Source organism: Stenella coeruleoalba (assembly GCF_951394435.1).
Source record: "Stenella coeruleoalba genome assembly, chromosome: 16".
In the NCBI taxonomy this organism is placed as follows: domain Eukaryota; kingdom Metazoa; phylum Chordata; class Mammalia; order Artiodactyla; family Delphinidae; genus Stenella; species Stenella coeruleoalba.
The window spans coordinates 45,672,083-45,699,821 of record NC_137162.1 but is presented as its reverse complement, the minus strand read 5'-3'; the positions used below and the strand labels follow the sequence as shown (position 1 = coordinate 45,699,821).

Here is a 27,739-nt window from a genome sequence, read left to right as displayed (position 1 = left end):
TCTGACTACCTATGATGTAAAAAACTATTAATCTGATTCATTCAAAAAGAGGCTATAGAGCTTCCCTGGTGGTGCAGGGGTTAAGAATCCGCCTGCCAACACAGCAGACATGGGTTCGAACCTTGGTCCAGGAAGATCCCACATGCCACGGAACAACTAAGCCCGTGCTCCACAACTACTGAGCCTGTGCTCTAGAGCCCGTAAGCCACAACTACTGAGCCCATGTGCCACAACTACTGAAGCCCATGTGCCTAGAGCCCATGCTGTGCAACAAGAGAAGCCACCGCAATGAGAAGCCTGCTCACCGCAACAAAGAATAGCCCCCGCTTGCCCCAGAGAACCAGAGAAAAAGCCTGCGCAAAGCAACGAAGACCCAACACAGCCAAAAATAGATAAATAAACAAAATTATTTATTTTTTTTAAAAGAGCCCACTGATATGATGCACCGAAAAGGACACAACATCAGTTCTCTGCTATTTCTGTCAAAAATTCAGTGACCTCACTCCATTTGTGAAAAAAATGTCAGTCAAACCCGACTGAAGAACATACTACAAAATAACTGAGGAGTAGTCTTCAAAAGTGTCAAAGTCATGAAAGAAAAGGAAAAATGAAATAACAGGGTAGAGGAGACTTAGAAAACTACAGTAGTCCCCCCTTACCTGTAGGAAATCCAAGACTCCCCCGTGGCTGCCTGAAACCTTGGACAATATGGAACCCTATGTATACTATGTTTTTCCCTACAGATATATACCTAATGATAAAGTTTAATTTATAAATTAGGCATAGTAAGACATTAACAACAATAACTATAATAAAGTAGAACAATTATACTAATATACTGTAATACAAGTTATGTGAATGTGGTCTTTAGCTTTCAAAATATCCTATTGTACATATTTAATGCCTTTTCCATCTTAACTAAGCACTTATCACACACATTGGCCATAACTTGTGCAGTTTGAGGTGTAACAGCAAAACTACCATAAATTTCTTTTTCCTTCTTCTTAATTCCATGGACAGAAGCACTTTACAGCTTTTCTTTGTCATATCCCAACTGCCATCATCACTACTCCTCTGCTTGGGGTCCATTATTAAGTAAAATAAGGGTTACTTGAACACAAGCACTGCGATGCCTCAATAGCTGATCTGATAACCAAGTCAGGCTACTAAGTGACTAACAGGTGGGATACACTGGACAAAGGGATGATTCATGTCCTGGATGGGAAGCAGTGGGACGGTACAAGATTCCATCATGCTACTCAGAATGGTGTGCAATTTAAAACTTACGAATTGTTTGGAATTTTCCATTTAATATTTTCAGACTGTGGTTGACTGTAGGTAACTGAAACCATGGAAAGCGAGCCACAGATAAGAAGGGACTACTGTAGGGACTTCCCTGGTGGTGTAGTGGATAAGACTCCACGCTCCCAGTGCAGTGGGCCCAAGTTCAATCCCTGGTCAGGGAACTAGATCCCACATGCATGCCACAACTAAGAGTATGCATGCCACAACTAAGGAGCCCATATGCCACAACTAAGGAGACCATGTGCTGCAACTAAGGCGCCCGCCTGCTGCAACTAACACCCCACACAACCAAATAAATAAATAAATATAAAAATTTTTAAAAATAAATTAAATAAATGGTCTTTTAAAAAAAAGAGGGGACTACTGTAAACACAGTGTGGGATACTGGATCAGAAAAATACAGTACAAAAACTTTTGGAGGGCTTCCCTGGTGGCACAGTGGTTGAGAGTCCGCCTGCCGATGCAGGGGACATGGGTTCGTGCCCCGGTCCAGGAAGATCCCACATGCCGCGGATCGGCTAGGCCTGTGAGCCATGGCCGCTGAGCCTGCACGTCCGGAGCCTGTGCTCCGCAACGGGAGAGGCCACAAGAGTGAGAGGCCTGCCTACCGCAAAAAAACAAAACAAAACAAAAAAACCCAAAAAACTCTTGGAATTCAAATAAGGTCTGTAGTTCAGTTAACAGTATTATACCAATGTTGATTTCCTGGTTTTGATAACTTTACTATGGTTACAAAGTATGGTTACATAGTAATATTAACATAAGGGGAAGTTAAGGAGAGTTGTATTCGAGATCTCTCAGTACTATTTCTGCAACTTTTTTACACACCTAAAATTCATTAGAAATAAAGTTTTTAACGAGATAACATTAAAAAGGTAAACTAAAATAAGTGGCATTACCACACCAATCAACTTTGAACACAAAAACAAAACAGCAAACAGAACTCTGTCAACTTTGAGCAAAGTCATGTGACTTTGCTCCATCACTACATCTCCTTCTCTGTACCCTGTCCACACTGCCCCACCCCTCAGAGGCAGGAGATGGGGATTAGAGGGAGGTAATGGAGGAGTACATTACACACAGTCTACTGGGAAAGAGGAGCATATACTGGAACAATTTTCTGAAGGCCCGCTCCTGACATTAGGGGGAAAAAACCTCACATTTTACTCACAGATCCCATAAAGACAATTCTCAGGTGAAAAACAGAGATAGGGGGTGGAGGGGGGGGTTGGAGGGAGGAAAAAAACAATAATCATTTGCCAAGAAGATTTTACAATGTTTTTGTGTAAATGATGGAGAAAGTAATAATGTGGGAAAATGGTTAGAATCTAAAACTTTATCAACCTTCACAACACATTACTTTAATCAAATAAGTTAAACATTATTTTGTCTTCCTTTTAAAAAATATTAGATTAATAAATTAATCATGTCTATAAAAAGTCAAAGTCAACTTTCACTTTTGCTTTTTGTCTTAAGAACTGTATTTTCAAGTCTCATAAGACAGTCAGTCTCATGACTCTAAACTCACACTTTACAGAAAGGAGTACTCGTACTCACTCCAGCTTTAACATTATTTCAGCATACAAAGAATATAATGTACAACAAATGTTCTGTGACTAAATAATCACACGGAACAGGCATAAGGAATTCAGGGCACTTAGAGGAGGAGGACAACCTGACAGAGTGGAAAGAACATGTGCGTTGGAGTAAGACAGACCTGAGACTAAACTTTAGCTCTGTGACTTACTGGCTCCTGGACCCAAAGCAAGTTTTGTTAACCATGAACTTTAATTATCTTGCCTGCAAAATAGCAAAAATATCACTTAACTCACTGAACTGTAAAGATTAAATTAGATAATTGTACATAAAGTGTTTGGCAAATCACTCAATGCCAACCCTCCATTTTAATGTTAAAAAGGGGTTCGCTGAAAACATACCGATTGAAGTTAATATCTGGATAACTAGAATACTCCGATTTCATCTTAGCATTGCGCCGTGGAAATGTGCAGAAGAAAGCATTAGCTAAAAGACTAGCAATCTGTTCCTGTGACATTGTGATGGAATGATTCATCTTCTGTTTCAGGAGCGGTATTGGCTGATAGAGGAAACACAAATACAGACAAGAAGAGCAATAATTAGTTTAGCAATTTCAAAAGCAGAGGCACCAAATTGCATTTGCTAAATTAAGGTAGGAATAATTTCAGGCCACTCTTGAATCCTTAAATCAGCAATACTGTTGAAGTCAAGAGCAGTTCATCAAGGATGATTGGGAAAATGTACTTGTTTGACAAAGTGCAGATTTCTAATCAATAATAATGACAGTGAAGAGAACACAAAACATTACTTGTATTAATGAAAAACGAGATTCCTTTAGCAAGTAAGAAATAAAAACACATTACACATGTAATGAAAAATTAAAACAAAGGATGGAACAGAAAAATGTAATGTTGAGTTTAGCTACTACTGCATATGCTAAATTTTGTTCTCACTTATATTAAAGATTATTGGACAGAGCAATTTTTCTATTCAGTCCTAAAGAAAATGAACTAAGGAAAATAATTCAATAAATAAGTCTTTTCCTTCTAATTTTGAATCACACTTCTCATTGACAATTTATAAGACCCAAATCTAATTTTATTAAAGCAATTAATGGAACATGTGTACACAGACTTATTTATGTATAACCTGTAAGAATATAGGCATTTCCTACATAATCATTTCAAGTCAAGGAAGATGCAGGACATTTCTCCCTCAAGTTTTTTACATCTGAAATGTCTTCAAGTTATACCAAACCCAAACTGACTAACCTTTTATTTTTAGTATATTCCACAGGACCTGAGTATTGCGTTCAGTGAGTTTTATTCTGTTTTAAATGTTTAAACTGTATGTTTTTAAAGTCATGCTGGGAAAGCCAAAGACCAACTGCCAATTTACATCAGTTGTTAAGCTTCAAAATGCTCCAACATAATATTTAGGGACGCTTTTCCTATTCCATTTAATAAGTCAGAACTAAGAATCCTGGATATCTACTTTAATTCAAAACAGTATGCATAGAGAACTGTCCTGATCACATCTCAGGAATCAACACTCAAAACGAAACTGAGGAAAGGCAGGCAAGACAAATCAACTATAACAATTAGCTTTTCTCTAACAGAAAACATACATCATTGCTAGAATAAGAGTTTGCTAGAAAAAGAAAATGCTAAACTTGCAGTTCAACTATTTGCCTTGGGAAAATACAAAAGTAAACAAACAGGAAATATCAAGAATTTATTTTCATTAGGGTATCCAAAATTCTCTCCTTTTAGGCCTTAGCAAACACCAGTTCTAAGAAAGAAGCAATAGAGAGCTCATATTGATCTTCATTTTCCTTCCTATACATTTATTTACAGCCCAGCCATGAGTTTAGAAAAGGTGACAAAGTATCAATGGCTTAAAGCACACTGTTCCTTGGTTTTAGTAAGAAATGAGTTTTTAACTACCATTTACCAGGTTATCCACAAAAATGATTTTAGGCTTAATGGACTTAAAACACAAACATTTCTTGTTTCCCAAATAACTAAATAAATATAATTTAAAATATAATAAGTTATTTGTTCTCCTGGTGAGGAGAAATGCCTGAAAGCTAATACTTGGGGAAAACTAGAGGATGTAAATCTTATCATCGAGCACTCAGCTAGGTAAAATAAGACACTGGTTAATATGAATGAAGACCTCTCATCAGAAAGAGAAATTAAGGAAACAATCCCATTCACCCTTGCAACAAAAAGAATAAAATACCTAGGAATAAACCTACCTAAGGAGGTAAAAGACCTGTACTCAGAAAACTATAAGACACTGATGAAAGAAATCGAAGATGACACAAACAGATGGAGAGATATACCATGTTCTTATATTAGAAGAATCAATATTGTGAAAATGACCATACTGAAAGCAATCTACAGATTCAATGCAATCCCTATCAAATAACCAATGACAATTTTTACAGAACCTGAACAAAAAAAATCTTAAAATTTGTATGGAGACACAAAAGACCCCTAATAGCCAAAGCAATCTTGAGGGAAAAATACAGAGCTGGAGGAATAAGACTCACTGACTTCAGACTACACTTTACAAAGCTACAGTAATCAAGACAATATGGTACTGGCACAAAAACAGAAATATAGATCAATGGAACAGGACAGAAAGCCCAGAGGTAAACCCACGCACCTATGGTCAACTAATCTATGACAAAGGAGGCAAGGATATACAATGGAGAAAAGAGGGTCTCTCCAATAAGTGGTGCTGGGAAAACTGGACAGCTACATGTAAAAGAATGAAATTAGAACACTCCCTAACACCATACACAAAAATAAACTCAAAATGGATCAAAGACCTAAATGTAAGACTGGACACTAAAACTTTTAGACGAAAACATAGGAAGAACACTCTTTGACATAAATCACAGCAAGATCTTTTTTGACCCACCTCGTAGAGTAATGGAAATAAAAACAAAAATAAACATAATAATGAAATGAAAAATAAAAGCTTTTGCACAGCAAAGGAAATTATAAACAAGACGAAAAGACAAGTCTCAGAATGGGAGAAAATATGTGCAAACAAATCAATGGACAAAGGATTAATCTCTAAAATATATAAACAGCTCATGCAGCTCAATATTAAAAAAACAAACAACCCAATCCAAAAATGGGAAGACCTAAATAGACATTTCTCCAAAGAAGACATACAGATGGCCAAGAAGCACATGAAAAGCTGCTCAACATCACTAATTATTAGAGAAATACAAATCAAAACTACAATGAGGTATCACCTCACACCAGTTAGAATGGGCATCATCAGAAGATCCACAAACAACAAATGCTGGAGAGGATGTGGAGAAAAGGGAACCCTCTTGCACTGCTGGTGGGAATGTAAACTGATACAGCCACTATGGAGAACAGTATGGAGGTTCCTTAAAAAACTAAAAATAGAATTACCATATGGCCCAGCAATCCCACTACTGGGCATATACCCTGAGAAAACCATAATTCAAAATGACACATGCACCCCAATGTTCATTGCAGCACTATTTACAATAGCCAGGTCATGGAAGCAACCTAAATGCCCGTCGACAGACGAATGGCTAAGAAGATGTGGTAAATATATACAGTGGAATATTAGCCATACAAAGGAACGAAATTGGGTCATCTGTAGAGATGTGGATGGACCTAGAGACTGTCATACAGAGTAAATCAGAAAGAGGAAAACAAATATCGTATATTAACGCATATACGTGGAATCTAGAAAAATGGCACAGAGGAACTGGTTTGCAAGGCAGAAATAGAGACACAGATGTAGTGAACAAACGTATGGACACCTGGGGGGAAAGGAGTGGGAGGGTAGGATCAATTGGGAGATTGGGATTAACATATATACACTAATATGTATAAAACAGATAACTAATAAGGACCTGCTGTATAAAAAATTAAGTAATTTAAAAAAGCATGAATGAAGATCTTTCAAAAAGTTCATGTCCAAAATTTGTTTCCTTTAATTTAATTTTTATAAATCTAAAATTTACCTTTTAGATTTGGCCTAGAGAACATTAATATGATAAATCATTAAATAACAACATATGCAATTTAACTTGCCAAAGATATATTTCGATAACAAATTGAAATGTTAACTTTCACAGCAGAGATTTACCTTTTAGTCAAGGACAGAGGACAAAATTAAAATGTTCTCCCATTAGTACACTAATGGAAGGACATAGTTGTTTTAAGCCAGGAAAAAGAGACGGGAGCTGCAAATCTGATTTTGGTTCCACCCACTGACTTGTTATAGATTACAAACTTGGGTGCTTTTGAATGCATATCTCATTAAGTACAATAGGGAAACCTTCTCTCTAAAGCATGAAGGGAAGAGAAGAGGAGAAAGTGATTCCTATCTAAAGGCTATATTCGGTTAATTATGAACTACAGTGAATTTAAAAAGCATTTAATTAAGCACTATGTTAGACCTGGGGACACAAAGATGATCCCCCTTCAGGGAGAATATAATCTAGGGGAGGAGACATATAAAAACATAAATTACAAAATAATGTGCTAATAATACTAAGTATGATTCGAGTGCTACAGGAGTGATAAACTTTGGCTGGGAGACGTAGGAAAGGCTTCACAAGGGGCAGAACCTAAGAGGTAGTGAGAAATTTTACTACATAAGGAAAAAAGCAAGGAGAAAAAGAGAAAAGAATGAACATGAAACATAAGCAAGCAAATAACTTCCAACATAAACAACAAGAAGTTGAGTTTTAAAATATATTTTCTCTGCCCAATAGAAAAACTTATTTCAGACACAATGAATTAATGAGGTGAAATTACAGTTACCTAAAATTGGAAATATCACAGTATAATGCTAACAAACATGGCACACGGAAAAACATTCAGTGGTTCTCAACATTTGGACTCAGGCATTCGGACATGGCTTTTGGTTGCCCCAATGACTATGCTTGTGTTTTTTGTGCCGTTCCAATGATACACTGCAATGTGTGGGACCATCCTACACATTCAGAAATTGCTCTGCCCAAAATGTCCCTAGGGCCCCTGTGGATCAACAGTGTTAGCAGAAACCTGGCTAGCATCCATGTAGCCAGGGGGCTGGCCCTAGAAATAAATGAGAGGCGATTCAAGCTACTGTTGCGAGAAACACAGGAAAAGAATTATGAAGAACAAACCAACAACCTCTTATAATTACATCTACAAATTCTTTGATACTCTCCCCCCTTGACAGGCAGAGTCTAATTATCCTCTCCTTGAGTATGAGCTAGATTTATTGACTAAATTCTAATGCAGAGAAAAAATAGTGAAAGCGATAGTGTGTGCCTTCAGAAACGAGGTCAAAAAGGCACTGCCTCTTCCTGCCTCTCTCCTTTGGGTGGCTTTTTCTGGGGAACTTAGCAACCATGTCACAAGGATACCCAATCAGCCTACAGAGAGCCCCACAGCAAGGAACTAAGGCCTTCTGCCAGCAGTCATGTGAGTGAGCCAGCTGAGAGGTAGCTCCTCCAGCTTCAGTCAAACCTTCAGATGACTGCAGCCCTGCCCAATACCCTGACTGAAACCACAAGAGAGATCCCAAGCCAGTACCAGTCAGCTAAGCTGCTCCCAAATTCCCAACAGAAACTGCGATAATAAAAGTTTCCTGTTTTAAACCACTAAATTTTGAGGTAGTTTGTTATGTAGCAATAAATAATACACTCCCACACAAAACAAAATAATACCAGATTCTTTCTTTTATTTTTAAAAGTTAAGAATGTATCATGAACTCATTTGTTATACAATACACTACTTTGGGAGAGAGGGGAGGAAGGAGTAGGTATTAAGCCATTTTGAAGATAAAATTTTCTAAATCCATTAGTATGCTTTGAAATAATGACTATCCTTTTTTGAAAGTCAGAGATTATTTTTTAAAAAAAGAAAAAGAAGTATGAGCAAACATCAACACTGTAAACTGAAGCTCAGAAATTGAATGCTGCATTTTTAATGTCCACTCGCAGTGTTCTCTGTAGCCTCTAACCTTTTCCTTAGTATAGCAAAATCATCATACTCTGGCAAAAAACTGTTTCCCATCTCTCTGTTTGACCTTGACAATTAGAGTTTAAACGAAATTCAACTGTGAGTCTCAAGAAAGCTACTGAGGAAGAAGTTATTTCCACCAACCTGGGTGCAAATATTTGGCAGACAGAGTGCAATTTTCACCATATCAGGCAAAATGGACTGGTATAAGTGTTGAGCTTCTGCTTCTTCTAGTACCTGAAAACCAATAAAATGTTATCAGTGAATAATAACCAATGAACAAATATCTGTTATTAAATTACATATGTGCTTTATATAGGATCCCATAAGAAGGCATATTATCAGCATCATTGAACACATGCACAAGTACACCAACAGGTGCAGTAAGGAACTTACAAATTCATTTCCAAATGTATGTAATTCACCTAAATGCCCTCTGAAAATGAATCGAGTATCCCAAATATGAAATATCTATCATATCACATTCACAACTAAATAAATGCTTGCATATGAAAAACAGTACCTTCTGACCTCGGTTACATCAACTAAAAACTATTAGACCACAAAGAACTCTCTCAGAAGCCCTCAAGCTTCTACAGTCAGTAATTTAAAGAAATCACCATAAAAGCCACCCTAATCGTTTCAGAGCATATTATATGTGTCAAATCTAACCTACTGGGTAGTAAACAATGAAGTTCCAGGTGACTTACAATTTCCTTTTCTAGGCACCTTTAGGAAGTTAAAACCACGATTCCCATATCATAATTTGAAGTACAAGAAAGACGACATTCATGGCCTATTTCTGTCTTTTGTAATTTCCCATCTCTTCAATGCTTTAGAAATTACTTTAGGCCATTTAATCCAACTTCTCTCTAAACATCAGAGTATTTCTTTTAAAATACTAAAAATGAAAACACTCTTAATCTAGGGATTCTATATATACAGTCAGGATTAAAGTAAATCATGTATCTATCTGAAATCACATCTGAACTAGATAGATGAGGTCTCAGTTATAATCCAGTCTGATCCTGTCATTATTAAAGAGAAAAGAAAACTGAAGCCAAGGAGGTTACCTGATTATGCTAGACTGAAAATGTCAATTAGCAACTAAATCAGAACTAGAACCCAAGTATTCTGGCCTATATTCCACAGCTCTCCCCACTTCTCTATGTAACAAATGTTTGGGATTGATGAGGATACAGACTCTTTACAAATATCTATAGATTCCCTTTGCTATCAGGAGCTAAGCTGAAATAAAGGAATATTCATTTGTCTATCTACAGCTGGACACAGTATGTGTATAAATAGAAAAAGTAGCAAAGATAATTTACATTCACTCTGGTTTTACAAGAAAATTCTAACAGGGCTTCCCTGGTGGCGCAGTGGTTGAGAGTCTGCCTGCCGATGCAGGGGACACGGGTTCGTGCCCCGGTCCGGGGAAGATCCCACATGCCGCGGAGCGGCTAGGGCCGTGAGCCATGGCCGCTGAGCCTGCGCATCCGGAGCCTGTGCTCCGCAATGGGAGAGGCCACAACACTGAAAGGTCGGCGTACCGCAAAAAAAAAAAAAAAAAAAAAAAAGTTCTAACACTAAGAATTTTCTTTATACCAAAGCTCTAAAATCCAAACCTATGCCCACCTCCCTCTTTAAATTAGGAAAATGGGAAAATTGATATTCAGAATGAACAGAAAGATATTTGCAATTCAGAGAGTGTAGGATCCAATTAATCATAGGTATATAAAAAACAAGCAAGAATACAATTATTAATTCTGGGGAAAACAAAAAGTTGTACAAGAGTAGAAAAGGAATCAGATCTCAGATATGAACAGTGTTTTTACCATCCTACTAAAAAACCAGAATACTGATCTAATTGAAATGAATATGATATCTATAGTGGAAAAGTGGGGAAACATAAATAAGGCTGTTAATGGTGACAGGGTTAAGTAAACAACAGCTAAATCCTAATCTTCTATAATGGGAAGTTAACACACTAAAAAAATAAATAAAGGCTAAAAGGTTCAAAGCCTCTTCATTATAAGCCTCTTTAATGCTAATAAAAAGAAAAACTAAATTAAAAAAAATCATACATAGAAGGCATTCTATTTTAGAATTTTATTGTATATATTAAAGATACTTGCTTTCCTGTACCTGAAAATGCATAAAACATATTAATGTATTAAGATATTCAAATTCTTCTTATTCATAATTTATCTTTTTGTTTTTTAAAACATTTTATTTTGAAGTAATTATAGATTCACAGAAAGCTGCAAAAATAATATATGGAGGTCCAGTTTACCCCTCACCAAGTTTCCCTTAAAGGTTACATTTCAGATTAACTGTAACACAATATCAAAACCAGGTAATTAATATTGGTACAGTATGTGTGTATTGTTCTATGCTATTTTATCACGTGTACATTTGTGTAACCAAAATCAAGATGCAGAAGTGTTCCACTATAACAAAAGTCTCCTTTGTGCTACTAATTTATAGTCACACCCTCCTTCCAACCATCCCTAAGCCCTAGAAAGCACCAATCTGCTTTCCATCTCTGTAATTCTGTTGTGTTATACAAATGGAATCATATGGTGTGTGTCCTTTTAAGATAGACTTTTTTTCACCCAGTGTAACGTCCTCGAGATCTATTCAAGTTCATGCATGTATCAACAGTTAATTCCTAATGCTGAGTAGTATTCCATAGTATGAATATACCACAGTTTGTTTAACCATTTACCTACTGAGGGGCATTTTGGTTGTTTCAAGTTTTTGGCTATTACAAACAAGGCTGCCTTTTACTTTCAACCTGCCTATACTGTTATGTCTGAAATAATTTCTTGCAAGCAGCATATAATGTGTCAGGTTTTTTTAATCTACTCTGTAAATCGTTGTCTTTTAATTGGTGAACTTTGACATTTACATTTAATCATTGATAAATTAGAACATTTTAATTTTCTCTTTCTTTTACCTGTTTTCTTTTCCTTCATTCCTATGGGTTACTTGAACATATTTTAGAATTCCATTTTTATTTATCTAAAGTATATTTGAACACATCTCTTTGAACAGATTTTTTTAAAATTGGCTGCTCTAGGCATTCGTTATATATAACTTATCACTGTTTCCTGGTGTCAACATTTCACATGTTGCAGTAAAGTATAGAAACTTTACCTTTAAGGCTCTTTACCCACCCCCATTATAATTTTCTTTAGTATTTCTCCACATACATTGAGAACATTTGATAGTGTTATAATGTTTGAAAATAGTGAAACAGAAAATGTCAAACACTATTTAGAATACTCAAGAAGAAAAGTCTACTATATTTTTACTCTTTCTACTGTTCTTTCTTCTCTCCTGGTGTTCCAAGATTCCATTTTATCATTTCCTTTCTGTTTCAAGAAATTCCTTCAGACATTCTTTTAGGATAGATCTATTAATGACAAATTCTCTTCCTTTCCTTCATCTGAGAATGTCACCGTTTCTCCTACAGTCCTGAAGGATATTTTCAATGGATATACACTTCTCTGTTGAAAGTTCTTTTCTCTTACTCCTTCAAAAATATTATGTCACTTCTTTCTGGCTTTCATATTTTCTGATGAGAAATCCAACAACATTCAAACTGTTTTTCCCCTATAGGCAATGTGTTATTTCTTTCTGGATGCTTTCAAAATTTTTTTCTTTGCCTTTAGTTTGAGGAAGTTTGACTATGATATGTCTTGGCATGGATTTCTTTGGGTTTATCCTGTAAGAGGTTTGCTCAGCTTCTTGATGTTTTCTGTCAAATCTGGGAAATTTTCAGCTATTATTTCTAGTTTTCAGCCACTATTTTTTGTTGTTGAGTATTTTTTTTATCCCTGCCCCTTTTCTCCTCTCCCTCCAGTACTAAAAAGGCATGACTGTTAAATATTTTTTAATAGTTCCATAGGTCCCTACACTTTTTTTAATAAATTTTAATGTTTCTTGAATGTAATGTTTGCTTGTTTGACCAGTAGTACAACCAGTATAGGAAATTTAGAAATTTAATTCAGATTTTCAAGCCAATATAAACCCCAAAATTATATATACTAGACCATTATGCTATTATTATTTTCTACATTATGAGAAAATCTGAAAGGAAATATATAGTCACTTTTAGACCAAAATTATTAAACCATTGTAACTTTTCTGAGTCACCTCAGAAAAAAAATGACATAAAAGTCTATTTCTTTCTGTTGTTCAGATGGATTCCTTTGTTCTTTTTCAAGTTTTCCAATTCTTTCCTCTGTCACCCCCACTCCCCATTGAGCCCATGCATTGCATTAAAAAAAAAAATCAGGTATTATATTTTTCATTTCTAAAATTTCCATTTGGTTCTTCTTTATAGCTTCTATTTCTTTGCTGGGACTGTCTATTTTTCATTTGTTTCAAGGAGCTGTAATTGCTTATTGAAGCCTTTTTATGATGGCTGCTTTAAAGCCCTTGTTAGATAATTCTAACATCTGTGTTATCTCAGGGTTGGTATCTGTTGATTGTCTTCACATTTCAGTTGAGATTTTCCTGGTTCTTCGTGGAGCGATTTTTTATTGAAACCTGGATTTTATGTTATGAGACTTTGGATCTTATTTAAATCTTGTTTTAGCAGGTCTTCTGGGACACAGGAAGGGAGAGCCACCTCATTACTACCAGTCAGGAGTGAAAATTCTACTGCCCTTGTTGACTCCCAGGGCAGGGAGGGGGAAAGGCATCTTGATACCTTTGGGTTGGGGGGTGGGGGGGCGGATGCAGAGGGTGAAAGTTCAGGCTCCCCACCAGGCCTCTGCTGATACCACCCAGGTGCCATATTTTTCCAACAGCCCCACAGACCCTAGCTGGTCAGTCTTTTCTCCACCTTTCAGAGTCTTCTTATTCTTTTATAGTGTCCTGGGTTTTCAGCTGTATTTAGTAGAGGGATAAGGAGAAGTGTCTTTCCAAACATTTTTAACCTAAAGACATTTAACCTTAAGTGTCTAAATAGGCTGACAGCTTCTTCTCCTTTGGGTACCTGTCCTTGTCTTTTAAAACTGACATACGAGTAGCTGCTGCCATGCTTTGCTGACCATCACAAGCTTTAAAATATCACTTATTTATCTCATGAAGCATTATTGCACTGGACTTCTGTCAACACTTCAGACCTATGTCTAATGTTGCTTTGAAAACACAAAAGGGAAGATAAAAAATGTCATTTGAGAACATAGCCAACCCAACTACCATTTGAGATGGAATGCATAATTTAAAAAACTAGTATAATCTTATGCCCTCTCATATATTATTAGCATCTTTAAGCAAATCTTACCTTTTACAAATTATTATTTACTATTTATTAATCTGCACAATTTATTAATCTATACAATGCAAACCAAGACATTAGTATTAAAAAGTTTTTAAAATGTAAATCACTGCTTAACTTCAAGGGAAGAAGAGCCTTAAATAATAAATATTTATTTATAATATATCATATATTATATTATTTATAACGATGATGATGATTATAAGGAAATTAAGCATTTATATGATGATTAAATTCTCCCTGCCCTCTATTGGAGGGTCTGCATAATTATATATGGCAAGTCTTTGTGTGTGTGCATGTGTGTACGTACCATCCTTTTATTCTCATCCCAAAAGTTGATTATGTATGTGTTTCACTCAGAACTGATACAAAGATTTTCAAAATTATAATGCTATTTTACCCATTTCCTCTCTTTAGACTATAGAGTTGTTCATCCATTCAACTAACCAGTAAATTTAAGTATCTATTATATGCCAGACACTGTGCCAGGACTGACAACAGAACTGTAAACAATAACAGACATGATCACTGACCTCATGAATCTCAAAGCAGAAAGTCCTATGCTCTTTCTGTGATCCCCTCAATATATCAGCCTTCACCTTGAAGGATAGTAATTATTGCAATTTCATCACAGTGGTCATGGAGAAGTTATCATTCTTCCTTAGCAGATGGAAGCATTAACAAACTACTAAAATAGAGCAACTTAATTTGTCAAATGTCAAAACATGATGAATGATTTAAATATCTAGAAGCTTACATATAGAAAAGAGATTTGTACTTATTTCTTCTTTCTTAGAATGCTTGATCAACTAAAACTAAATCTGTGAACTGTGCTCTAATACTAAGGGCATATTCATGCGTGACTAAGTACAGTGCCTGGCACACAGACAGTACTAAATAAATAATACTACTGAACTTTGAATGGGGAAGTGAAATCTGTAGCCGGTAAAATCAGAAAACTAGTGATATTTTAGTGAAGGAGAATATTTCCATAGATCTACTTCTTCAAAGAGTTCATAGGAAACAGCTTTTTAATCAGTCACAAATCAACAAATATAATAAACACCTCAAGTCACTCCATGTTATCTATTGATGTAAACCTAGGTAGATCCTAGTAAAAAATTTTAAAGTTACTAATACTCTTTTTTAATAAAAAATTTCAAAAAAGTTTATACAAAAGGTCTAGAACAATAAATTTTATGAAATAATTTTTTAACATAAAACATGTATCATCCCAATATCTAAATAGACATGGTGAAAAACCTCATAGTCCTATGATCCTAAAGTTAATATAACCATTTAAGTGTTTGTTACACTTAGGTATTTGTTTTCCTTCTCACACAGAAAAAAATTACTTAAAATCACGTTACTCTAACAATTCTGTATAATTTTTTCATTAGACAAAAGAATTTTCCACTTTGCTGTGTAGTCTTCATAAACATCACTAGCAACAAAATGTTTTTTTAAAAAGTCATGTATTTTCACTGTAGCAAATTAACATAAACAAAAAGAAAATAAATACCACCCACAAACCCACTATCAATATATATACTGCTAACATTTTGGCATATATCCTTCCAGTCTGTATTTTGTTTTCATTTACATAGTGGACATTTTCCCGTGTAAATAAATATAATCCTATATCACCATTTTCAGTAGCTGAGTATTATTAACAATTTGGACACACCATACCTTATTTCCCTATCTAATTCTGTTATGATAGATTTACAGGTTGTTGCCAATTTTCCACTCTTGAAATTACCATTGCAATGAATATCCTTGTACATACATCTTTCTGCAACTATTTGAATATCTCTATAAGTGAAAATGCTATATCAAAAAGCATAGGCTTTTTTTTTTTTAAAGGTTTTTAATATATGCTGTCTAATCACCTTCCAGAAAGGTTCCATCAATTTATATTCTGGTGCTGTATATGAAAGTACTCAACTCCATACCTTACTAATACTGTGAATTCTCGTATTCTTGTTTTATTCACAATCTGATAGACTAAATTGACACCACTATTATTTTAATTTATGTTTATTTAATTACTAATGATGTTGAACTTTTTATCCCCGTGTATACAAACTCCTCTGTGATGAGCCTTAATCCTTCTTTTCTATTAATTTTTAAGTAATACGTGGATACATTCTTGCCTTAAAAATGTCAAACCATTCAGATGAAGTCAAAGCTCTTCTTAACCACAAATCCCCAATTCCAAACTACTTCTCAGACAAACAGATGCTTGTCTCCTTCCCAAACTACTTCTAAGCATTTCTACATATGTGCATACAGAAATTTAGCTTTCTGTTACATTAATTTTTAAACTAAATGGTATACTATATTTTTTGCAACTTGTTTTTTGCCTTAAGAGAAAGCCTTAGAAGTCTTTCCCCGTAATAGAATAAATGCTATACAGTATTTTCCACGGTATGGATATACAATTTTAACCATTCCTTATTGATGGCAATTAACTTTCCCAGAATTATGAAAAATTTCAAAAATACAGCAAAGCTAAAATAACTATACACTGAACACCCATAAACTCATTTTCTACAGTTAACATTTTACTCTATTTATTTTTGTCGCATATCTATCCATCCATCAATCCATTTTTTAAATGCATTTTGAAGTAAGTTGGGGGCATCAGTACATTTCACCCTGACCACTTCAGCCTCCATATAAATATAATTTAACATTTGTTTACAAGTTTTTTCATTTTGAGGTAAAATTTACATTCAATGAAATGAACTAACCCTAAGTGTACCATTCAATGACATTTTACAAATGCATACACCTGCATAAACTAAATCCCTATCAAGACACAGGATATTATTATACTATCACCCTAGAAGGTTCCCTCATGCCCCTTCCCAGGCAACTTTCCCACATCTGAGAGACTACCACTGTTCTAAATTTTCTTCTACCATAGATTAGTTTTGTCTCTTGTAAAACTTCATATATTGGAAACATGTGACATGTACTATATTATGTAAGGCTTTTTTTCCCCTCAGCACTGTGCTTTTGAGATGCATCTATGTTGTGTGTATCAGTGATTTTGTTCCCTTCTATTATTTTATTCTATTGTATAATTATACCACAATTTGTTTATTCATTCTCTTGTTCATAGACAAATGCACTATTTCCAGGATTTGGCTATTATAAGTAAAGCTGCTATAGACATTCTTCTATAAACACAGGATTTTTTGTGTATACGTATATTAATTTCTCTTGGGTAGGTTTAGAAAGGAAATGAAATGCATAGGTCATAGAGCAGGTATATGTTTAGTTTTCTAAAGAACTGCGAGACCTTTTTCCAACGTGGTAGTACCATTTTACAAACCCAACAACAAAGTATGAGAGTTCCAGTTGCTCCACATCTCTAGCTACATCTATTCATTTTCGTTTTAGCCCTTCTAGTGCCTGTGCACTAATACTTCATTCTAGTTTTAACTGGCATTTCCCCAATGACAAATGACACTGAGCATATTTTAATGTGCTAATTGGTCATTTGTATATCTTTCTTTGTGACTGGTCCTTTAAACTCTTTTAATTTTTTTTAATGGGGTGGTTTGTCCTTTTTTTTTTTTTTTTTGGTACACGGGCCTCTCACTGTTGTGGCCTCTCCCATTGCAGAGCACAGGCTCCGGACGCTCAGGCCCAGTGGCCATGGCTCACGGGCCCAGGCGCTCCGCAGCACGTGGGATCCTCCCGGGCCGGGACACGAACCCGCGCCCCCTGCATCGTCAGGCGGACTCTCAACCACTGCACCACCAGGGAAGCCCGGTTTGCCTTATTTTTAAATTGAGTTCTTTATATATTCTAAACATAAATCCTTTGTCAGATAAATATATATGCTTTGCAAATATTTTCTCCTTGCCTTTAGCTTGTCTATTCATTTTCTTAATGTCTTTTGATAAGTATTTAATTTTTTTCTTTTATGCTTAATGCTTTCTGTGTCCTAAGAAATCTTTGTCTATCCCTAAGTCACAAAGATGCTTTCTTCTAGAATCTTTATGGTTTTAGTTTTTGCATTTAGTTATTTTCTATGTATGCTGTATACAAAGAGTTGAAGTTCATTTTTTTTCCCCCATAAAGAAACCCAATTTTCCCAGCACCATTTGTTGAAAGATGTTTCTTTCCCCCATCGATTGCTTTGGCACCTTTGTTGAAAATCAAATGATTGTATAACTATGGGTCTATTTCTGGGTTTTATGGGTTTTCCAGTGATCAATTTGATTCTTATGCCAGGACCACACTATATTAGTTTCCTTGGGCTGCTGTAACTATCACAAACTGGGTGGCTTAGAAAAACAAAGATTCATTCTCTCACAGTTCTGGAGGCCAGAATTCTGAAATCAAGGTGCTAACAGGGTCATGTTCCCTCTGAAGGCTCTCAGAAAGAATCCTTCCTTGCCTCTCCCAAGCTTCTGGTGCCTATGGGCAATCCTTGGAATTCCTTGGCTTTCAGAAGCTTTCAACAAATAGTGGCTACTATTATGGTGATGATGCATATTGTACCCTCTGCCTTGTTTAACCTTTTACTACAGTTAAACCACTAATTATGTGTCAAGACTAAGTTCACATCTCCTTGTGAAGAAGCCTCCCTTGACTTTCCTAATTCCTTCTTCCTCATGTGACTCTATAGTCACATGCACATACCTGTAGTACAGCACTTATTATGGTTTATTATAATTATTTATTTACATGTTCTTCTCCTCTCCTTCTCTAATCTGTGACACTGCAAAAGCAAGGATTGTATTTCATACATCTTGTATTCCAGTACCAAGCATAATATTTAGTATTCATTATTATTTGCTGAATAGAGTTGATGAAAATTTTAAAATTACATTTTATCCTGCAAGCATCCCTGCAAAACAGAAAGCAGAAGGACATCTGGAGAAACTGAAGCTCAAAGAATGTAAAGCCAATTTCCCACATTCAAACTTAATGGCATACATCGGGACTAGAGGCCAGGACTTTCCTTCCCAGGTTCACAAGGAAGGGTATTTTAGAGAATGGAGCACTTGGCCAAGAAACTGGAATGGAATGATAAGGATAATTCGAACTCTGTTTACCTTACAGAGTTATGAATGCTCAGCTACAACCGTGTTTTATGAATTCTAAAGCCCCATATATAAATGCAAAGTATTATTATCTACTGGGCCAGTAATTTATGCCCTTTCTGGAGCCTCCTCTTTCTTTCAAGACCCCCCATATCAATTAACTGCCAGTCCTACTGACTGATCCAGCGGCGTCACATATTCATTACCTCCTCTTAATCACTACTAAACTACCCTGACTCAGCCCCTCATCCAGTCTCACCAAGATTACTACAGTAATCTAACTGTTGCCCTGCCGCTAGCCCACCTTCAGTTTTAGCCCAAGTACACCCTGTTCCACTTGAAAGCTTTCAATGGCTTTTCCTTGCCTTTTCAGTACAGTACAAATCCTTCAATTAATAATCAAGCTATCTGGCCCTAGATGCTTATCTAGTCTTACTTAGGGCTCTCTCTGTCTCTCAAACTACCTTCTGTGCATTTTACATACTAGACATTTCAGCAATTTACTCTTCTCTAGCTCCTACCTGTGCTTCCACAAATACAATCTGTGCTACGGCTGGAATATCTTTCCTACTCTAAAACTTACCTAACCTTTTAATGTCTTCAAACAATACACTGCTTCAAAGTCTATCTAAATGGACGTACCAACTAGAAGGTAACTCTTCCTCTTATAATTTAATTGTCTGTTTTTTCACAAGACACTTAAGATTTCCTGCTTTATGTTGTAGTTATTTATGGACATGCATTCTAGAGTTTACTAGAAGTTCCTTGCATACAAGATTAACATTGATTCATTCACTATGCTAGAACATACTCATATGTAATGTTATCAATAAAAATATTTGTTAAATTAACTGACACTTTCTACCACAGCTAGGTAATTTTACCAAGCTCTCCCTCTTCCTTCTCTCTACTGCCTATCAGAATCTCCCTCGAGAGGTTTTTTATTTTTTTTATTTTTTATTTTTTTTTTTAGTAAATTAAACTGCATATGAACTGAGTTTTCTATAAAACACCTAAAAAACTTACTGGAACTACCTCCAGAGCTTCCCAAGTTCGAGAGACAGGTTCATATTACAAAGATTAAAAAGAAAGAACATAAGTCAGAATTATTAAGATCTTTCAGATCCACCTCTTCTTCAGGCATGTTTTTAGACTACAAAAATTAAACATTAGAGCAAAAAAATAATTATAGCACTAAGTTATGTAAGGATAAAAAAATCAACTGGAGAAGGTGAATGTTTCTAACATTTACTTGTGCACAATTCAGGCTGACACTTTGAAGAGAAGAATGTGACAGCTTACAAGAAAACAAACTCACTCATTCCCCTTAATTTCTGAAAGCTCATGCAAGTCTGACAAGCCAACCACAGGGTGATCTCTCATGTGTATCACCCATGACAATTATGGCTTTAATAAAAATGTTCTCCAAATTTTAATAAAGTCCAATTGGTTTTCAGGAAATAGCCAGTCTAATATTTTCATATTTAAGAAGGCACATTTCACAAATTAGTGAACTAATTTCTGGACTTAAATAAGACTTCCAAAAATTTTATATTATGGCAACAAAAGAGGTACAAAATAAATATGGTGGCGAGGCAAGGTGATGTGCTGAGAAGCCACCCTGTCTCTCTATCGTCCCTTGGTTTGGTTTTCTCTTCAAACAGCTATTAAGAGCTTCCTAAGTAATTTTCAAAATGCTATGACTCAAACCTGAGAAGCACTGATGAAGATCACAACTCACTAGAAGCACTTGAAATGATCTGTTTTAAGGATAATACAAAAGATCCTTTGAAGTATGTGCCCTGTAACTTACACTAGAAATAATCTGTATTTGTCATTAAATTAACAGCTGTTTAATATGGGATAAACCAGGTTGCTATACACTTCCTTTTTCTCCCCATCAATGGGTGCCAGCAGGAGTAAAAGAGTGCCAAGCATTAGAATCTCCTTTTATTCTTTTCTTCCCCCGCCCAGGGGAATGAAGGATTTATTACTTGCAGCAAGTAAGGAGAACATTGGGATCTTTCCCAAAGCAGTGTCTCTAGAATCAAAGAGATTCTTAACCTCCAATCCCATAGCCAAACTCTTATTAGCCAGTAAAGGGAAGAGGAAGTAACGATGAAGTGAGAAAGAGCCCTTTGGCAGGTTACCTCAACTCCACTTCCACTCTCCCAATCCTTGTTCTGTTTCTCAGGACAGAACTATGAACTAGTTTCTCACTTCAGGAAACAAGCCATTAGTGGCTTAAAATTCACAGACTTTTGTAGATGGGTGTGGAAATTTCACCATCATATACTCCAAAACCCAAATAAGTGACAACTAATTTGGGAACACAATCACTTTAGGAAGAATACCATCACCCAGTTCTTGAAACAAAATATGCCTCTAATCAAAACCAGTCACACTATTTCCTATACAAATTTCATTAGATTAAACATGAAGAACAAAATTGTGTAGGTTTATGACATATGAAGGAAGCTCTTCTCTAAACAGTAATCATTATCTTTTTTCATGCTAATAATAAAATGCACAAATTATTTTTGCCTTAGAAGGATAAAACATAATAACACACCCTTATTATCCTCTGTCTCCTAGAAGAATTTACTTCTCAATACCGTCATGGTAAATGATTATTCTTTAGGGAATGATCTCAGACTAGCACAAGATGCTCTGATAGGTCTTTCTCATCTCTCACTCCTATTACTGTATGACTACATGGCCATAACCATCAATCACTCTAGCAAACAGCACCAAACCACAATGCTATTACACACAAGCCAACAGATATTTTCAATACCATATAGTCACACTATTATCCATCTTTTATAGACAGGCAATCAAACTCAGCATGACAAGATTTCAGAGAAATAGCTAATGGTTAATGGAAGTTTTCTCATCCTGGAAGCAAAATGGACTTAATTTGTCTGAGAAATATAAGTGAACAATAACTTCATTCTTTTACTATAGTTAACAGTTTTAAATTTAATAAAAATATTTTTGAACTATAAGAAATACTTTAAAATTACTTATTTTTACTTTTACCTAATTTTTAAGATAGTTCAATGACAGCTTCTCGCACTCACACCACTAGGAAAGTAATTTGCCATGCGAATCAAGTAATGTGCATACCTACATATTATAACACTTAATTCTTAATTTAATTATTAAATTATCCAGTATGAATAGTCAATATTATAGTCCAAACTTCACTCTTATTAATAAGGCTGAAACAAACATATTTCCCAAAAGGTTTGAGGGCACCCCCTGGTGGCAGACTTTGGGGAGGGGGGGAAAAAAACCCACAAATACCATTACAATGAAAATATCTTTTTAAGAAATTGACCAAGTTCTACTCAGCAACTCTATTATTACAGGTAACATCCAATCTAGAAAAAATTCAAAATGTGATCAAAGAATGTTGGGAAATCTCTGAAGTTCCCTGTGAGGAGATCTGACCAGTACCAGCTCCTAGGTAGCAGGACTAGCAAGATGTCTGATGCAGAAGAAACCTTAGAGATGATCTCATCCAGGGCAGAACAGAACTTTCTACACTGTCCAAGACGGTAGCCACCAGCCACATGTGTTGACTGAGCATGTGAAATGTGGCCTGTGTGACTCAGCAGCTGCATTTCAAATTTTATTTCATTTTAACTAGTTTCCATGTAAATAGCCACATATCGCTATTGGCTTATTGTTTGGACAACACAAATCTAGTCCTACTCTTTACTCCACTCCAATGAAATAGAAATAGTCACCAGAGCAATTCAAGGAAGAGCCAAAGGTTCCCAGACACATGTACAGCTGGATGGTGCAAATACATATAATTGGACCTGCACCATTTTGTTTGGAGATTCTTAAATGCACCTAATTTTATTCCATTGCATTGGATTACTTTTTGGTAACTGCAATTCATTTGAAAATACAGATGAGTTTGAAAATGGTAAAATATCCCTTTTGAAATAATTTTTGGCTTTAAGACATGTGACGACTGGTACACCAGTTAGCTACATCAAATAAAACAGATTACGAGCTCAGGTTCAATTTATCATCTGGGGCATTCATTCTTTTCTCACATAGAGAGAATAAAAAGGTAAACGAGCCCCTGAACTGTGAATTAGCTGAGCTCAGAAATCCAAGAAAGAGAACAGCCCAATTGATCCAGCCTCTACTTTATACTTAACTCAAGTTAGGCATATTGTTAGTACTATGTTGACATTTAGTTCAAGCATATATTGAGTGTCCACTTTGCCCAGGATGTCATATTGAGCACTGTGAGGAATAAACACAGTGCTCAATATGCGCACTGTGTTTAAATAAATAAAGGTAAACAACGCAAAGCGAGGTCTCTGTCCTCCAGAAACGTACTACTTTTTAGGGTAAAAATGCCATATAAACAGACATAAGGGTTATGTGTACATGCCTCACCTTTTCTCTCTACCAACTGCCAATCTCAAATGGTCAACTGTCACTTTACACAAATAATTCCTAAATCTTTCAGTAAGAGGCTGTGGCTTAAGACCCACATTTCTGTGTGCTGATCCACTCTCCTTAAGTATACTGAAGTTAGTTCAAGAAACACTTACTGAGCACCAGCCATAAGCTAGAAAACACTAAGATGCCCTGGAGAGGTTCAGCCTCATGAAGGATGCAGACATTTTATAGAAAGATCATGCATTATGTGGCAAGCGCATGGAGGCAGGCACAGGTACTACTGTGAGCACAGAGTGGAGTCTTTAGTAGAGGCTGGGAGGACAGAAAAGAGTTCCCAGAGGAGATAAAGACTGAGCTAAGTCTGGAAGGATGGATTAAGAACAAGCCAACAGCATGCCAGAGAACCTTTAGGAATTCAGTCATTAGAATATCAGTTATGGAGAAGCTCAGTATCAAGTGATGCTGGAGAAATGGGTAGAGGCAAGGCCAGGGAATACCATAAACATCATCCAACAGAACTGAAAATAGATGAGGTGCCACATAGGGTTTGAAGATATAAGCTTCAGATAGCTCACTGTGGGTGAGGAGCATGAAGGATGGATTTGAAGGGAGCACCACTGAACATGGGGGTCAGCTGGATGACTGCTGCAATATACCATATGAGTCATGATGACAGTATGGATTAGACAAGTATAACAGAAATAGAGGTGAGCCTCAAGAAGTGTTTAGGAAGTAAATTTATTATGTCTTAATATAAGAAGCTGACAGAGAGAAGGAGCTTAAGATAAAGATTTGAGTGTGCCCAGCATTAAGTGGTATTTAAAGCTCTTGGCACTACGTTAAGTGCCAAGGAGTAACTAGATTTAAAAGGCAGACTACAGTTGACCCTTGAACAACACAGGAGTTAGAGGCACCGACCCTCCGCACAGCCGAAAACCTGCATGTAATTTATACTTGGCCCTGTGTATCCACGGTTCCCCCATATCCATGGTTCTGGAATAGTACCTGTCCCTCAACTTTTTACCTTGCCTGAAGGAGTTTTTCCTCTCGGCAGTTCTTCCTTCTCAAGTAGAACCTGTTAGAATGAAGAGGAGGAGCTGTTATTCTCCTCAGCCCCCACCGCTAATTCCTTCAGATTCTACCAACTGTTGATCGCGCAGCACTGTAGTACTTACTATTGAAAAAAATACACGTATCAGTGGACCCACGCAGTTCAAACCCATGTTGTTCAAGGGTCAAATGTGCAGGTACCAGGCTGGGCAGGAAAAGATAGGAAGGCAGGAAAAAGCCAATAGATTACAACTGTTTTGCAAGGTGTGTTCCATGGGACATTACCTACGAGGGAAATCATAAGCCGTTACACAGAAGGAGGCTTTGTTTATAAATAAGTTTGGGGAAAATGTTTAGTTAACCAAAACTAAGCAGATTTCTTCACTATAAGACTCCTCAGAACTATGCCCAGTAGGAGGACATAACGTGTAGCAAACTAACTTGACCATTCAACCCTTTATTTAAAAGTATTAGAACAATACAACCTGGAAAACAGTGGCCCAAAAGAAAAGGGATGGAAGCAGTAGCCTTAAAAACAGAAAGTGCTATAGGAATAAGTGAGTAGAAAACTAGGAGGCTATGGTAGGAAAGAAATGCAGAGTTAATGATGTTAGAGAAGGAACTGGCCCAGGGCATAACCAGATCCAATTTGTGATCATAGGTTAATACAGTAGAGAGTCTCACATATAGGTTTGAGTCAGACTAGTTCATAGGTCATCAACATGATTATCAACCGAACAAAGGCTGTTGGATGTTGGTAGGTACCCTCCCTAAGTCAGTGCTTTTAATGATGCCAGATCTAAGGCCATAGGCCACTAAAGCCACCTTTTTTTTAAGAGGATTTTTCCCAGGCTCCTCTTCTTTCTACTTATAATTCAAATCTTTGACCTTTTCAGGCCTCCCTTGATTTAGTTAATTGGTTTCTAGGACAATTCTGTCCCTTAACTGAATCATTTCCAGCTGACCTAATGTTTGGTCAGTATGTTTGGCTGACTCGGTTCCTCTCTAGGTGCTAAGTCAAAGGCTAGCTCTGATGGCATGCACCACAGGGCACAGATAAGAGGAGACCCACCTCAGCCCAGCTCTACAGATATCAGCCTGGGTTTTCACAGATCTAGGTCATGGCCAAACAATTTAACAATGGACAGGAATCAGCAGTGGGGGCTGAGGAGAAAAACAACTCCTCCTCTTCATTCCAGCAAGTTCTACTTGAGAAGGAAAAACTGCCAATAGGGAAATCTCCTTTAGCCAAGGTAAAAAGTTGAGGAACAGGCACTCTTCAAGGAGAGGTTTGAGAAAGATGGTACAGTAGAGCAGTTCTCAAACTTTCACATCTATCAGAATTAGCTAGGGGATTGTTAAAGCAAAGATGGCTGGGCCTCACCCCCAGAGTTTCTAATTTGCAAGGTTCAGGGTAGGGCAGGAGAATTTACATTTCTAACAAGTTCCCAGGTGATGCTGCTGGATCAGGGACCAAACCTCGAAACCACTGCAGAAGAGCAGGGTTACCTGATCTAGGCACTACTGACCTTTTGGGTTGCATAATTCTTTGTCACCGCGAGTGTCATCCTGTTCATTGTAGGATGTTTAGTGGCATCCATGCCCTCTACCCACCAGAAGCCAGTAGCACCTCTCCCCCAGTTGTGAGAATCTAAAATGTCTCCAGACCTTGCCAAAGGTCCCCTGGGAAGCAGAATAACTCACTGATGAGAACTACCACAACAGATTATAGTCGTTAAGAGCTAAGACTCTGGAGTGAGTGGCACCTGGGTTGAAATCCTGGCTTCATCACTTGAACAAACTACTTAAACTCTCTAAGCCTTGAATTTTTAGTTGTTCATTTGTAAAATACAGTGTCTATATAATGGGGTATTTGTGAGAATCAAATGAGATTAAAATATACTGCTTACACTGTACTTAGTACATAGTAAAGATGTCAATAATAAGCACCACCACTGTCTCTACCACAGATAACCAAGTAGGATGTCGCATCAAACACTGAGGAGATTATCTACAAGGTGAACTTTGTAGAAGGGGTAAGTCCAGGAGGAGACAGGGTTAAGCCTGGAATGGATAAGGGTTTGCATATGACGTGAAGATAAAATGGTCTGCAGCTTAAGCAGTCGGCCAGGAAAAAGGAAAGGGTTAAAAAAGGAGCCAAAAGTCAACCATGGGGAAAGAGGCTATTTATATGGCTGCTCAACCCAGTGTGCTGTGACAGTAAGTACTTTTAAATTCCACTCCCAATGGAAGAAGATGCTCTAGTTCTATAGATAGAATGTTTTGTCCCCCCAAAATTCGTATGCTGAAACCTATTCCTCCAATGTGGTAATATTTGGAGGTGGGACCTTGGGGTGATTAGGTCATGAAGGTGAGGTCATCTTAAATGGGATTTAGTGCCCTTATAAAAGAGACCTCAGAGAGCTTTCTTGCTCCTTCTACCTTGTGAGGACCCAGCAAGAAGACAGCCTTCTATGAATCAGGAAGCAGGTCCTCACCAGACACTGAATCTGCCAACACCTTGATCTTGAACTTGCCAGTGTCCAGAACTGTGAGAAATAAATCAACCACCCAGTCTATTCTGTTAAAACAGCCTGAATGGATTAAGACACCTCGTTTATATCTAAGCTGGGCTTCCCAGGGCTAAGGCAGATTAGACCAATAGCATAGCTTGGGAGTGCATTTGAAAATATTCCATATTTCACTATGCTGGAAATGGTTCTTCTTGCAGAAAATGTTTTTGTAGTGCTTTTCATGTAATCAAAGAGCAACTGAGGCAACAAGGTACTATGCCACTCGGCTTACTAAAAACTTCTTTAACACTGTAAAGAATAATTGCTCTGACAGCTTAGAATCTGACTGCCCTGTGCAGTTAATCATTACTTGTCATTACCATAGCAATAAATCATGGATGAGTATTTTTCACAATTAGTACCAAAAGTAAAATGTGGAAAGAGCTATTGGCTCAGTCCTCTAAGATGCAGCCACCACGCGGCTACCATGGCACTAATGGTGTACCACTCCCTGCATCACGAGGA

The 27,739-nt window shown here is 36.7% G+C and overlaps 1 protein-coding gene across 2 annotated transcripts in view; it reads right to left on the bottom strand.

Annotated features, from left to right (window-relative positions):
• PARG (poly(ADP-ribose) glycohydrolase) overlaps window positions 1–27,739 on the bottom strand; it is a 112,429-nt gene that overhangs the window by 53,076 nt on the left and 31,614 nt on the right. For both annotated transcript variants that reach the window (XM_079899677.1, XM_079899678.1), the window contains exons 8-9: window positions 9,003–9,095; window positions 3,243–3,400 (exon numbers count right to left, since the gene is read on the bottom strand). In XM_079899677.1, the coding sequence (XP_079755803.1) occupies window positions 3,243–3,400; window positions 9,003–9,095 (251 nt within the window). The remainder of the gene's footprint in view (window positions 1–3,242; window positions 3,401–9,002; window positions 9,096–27,739) is intronic.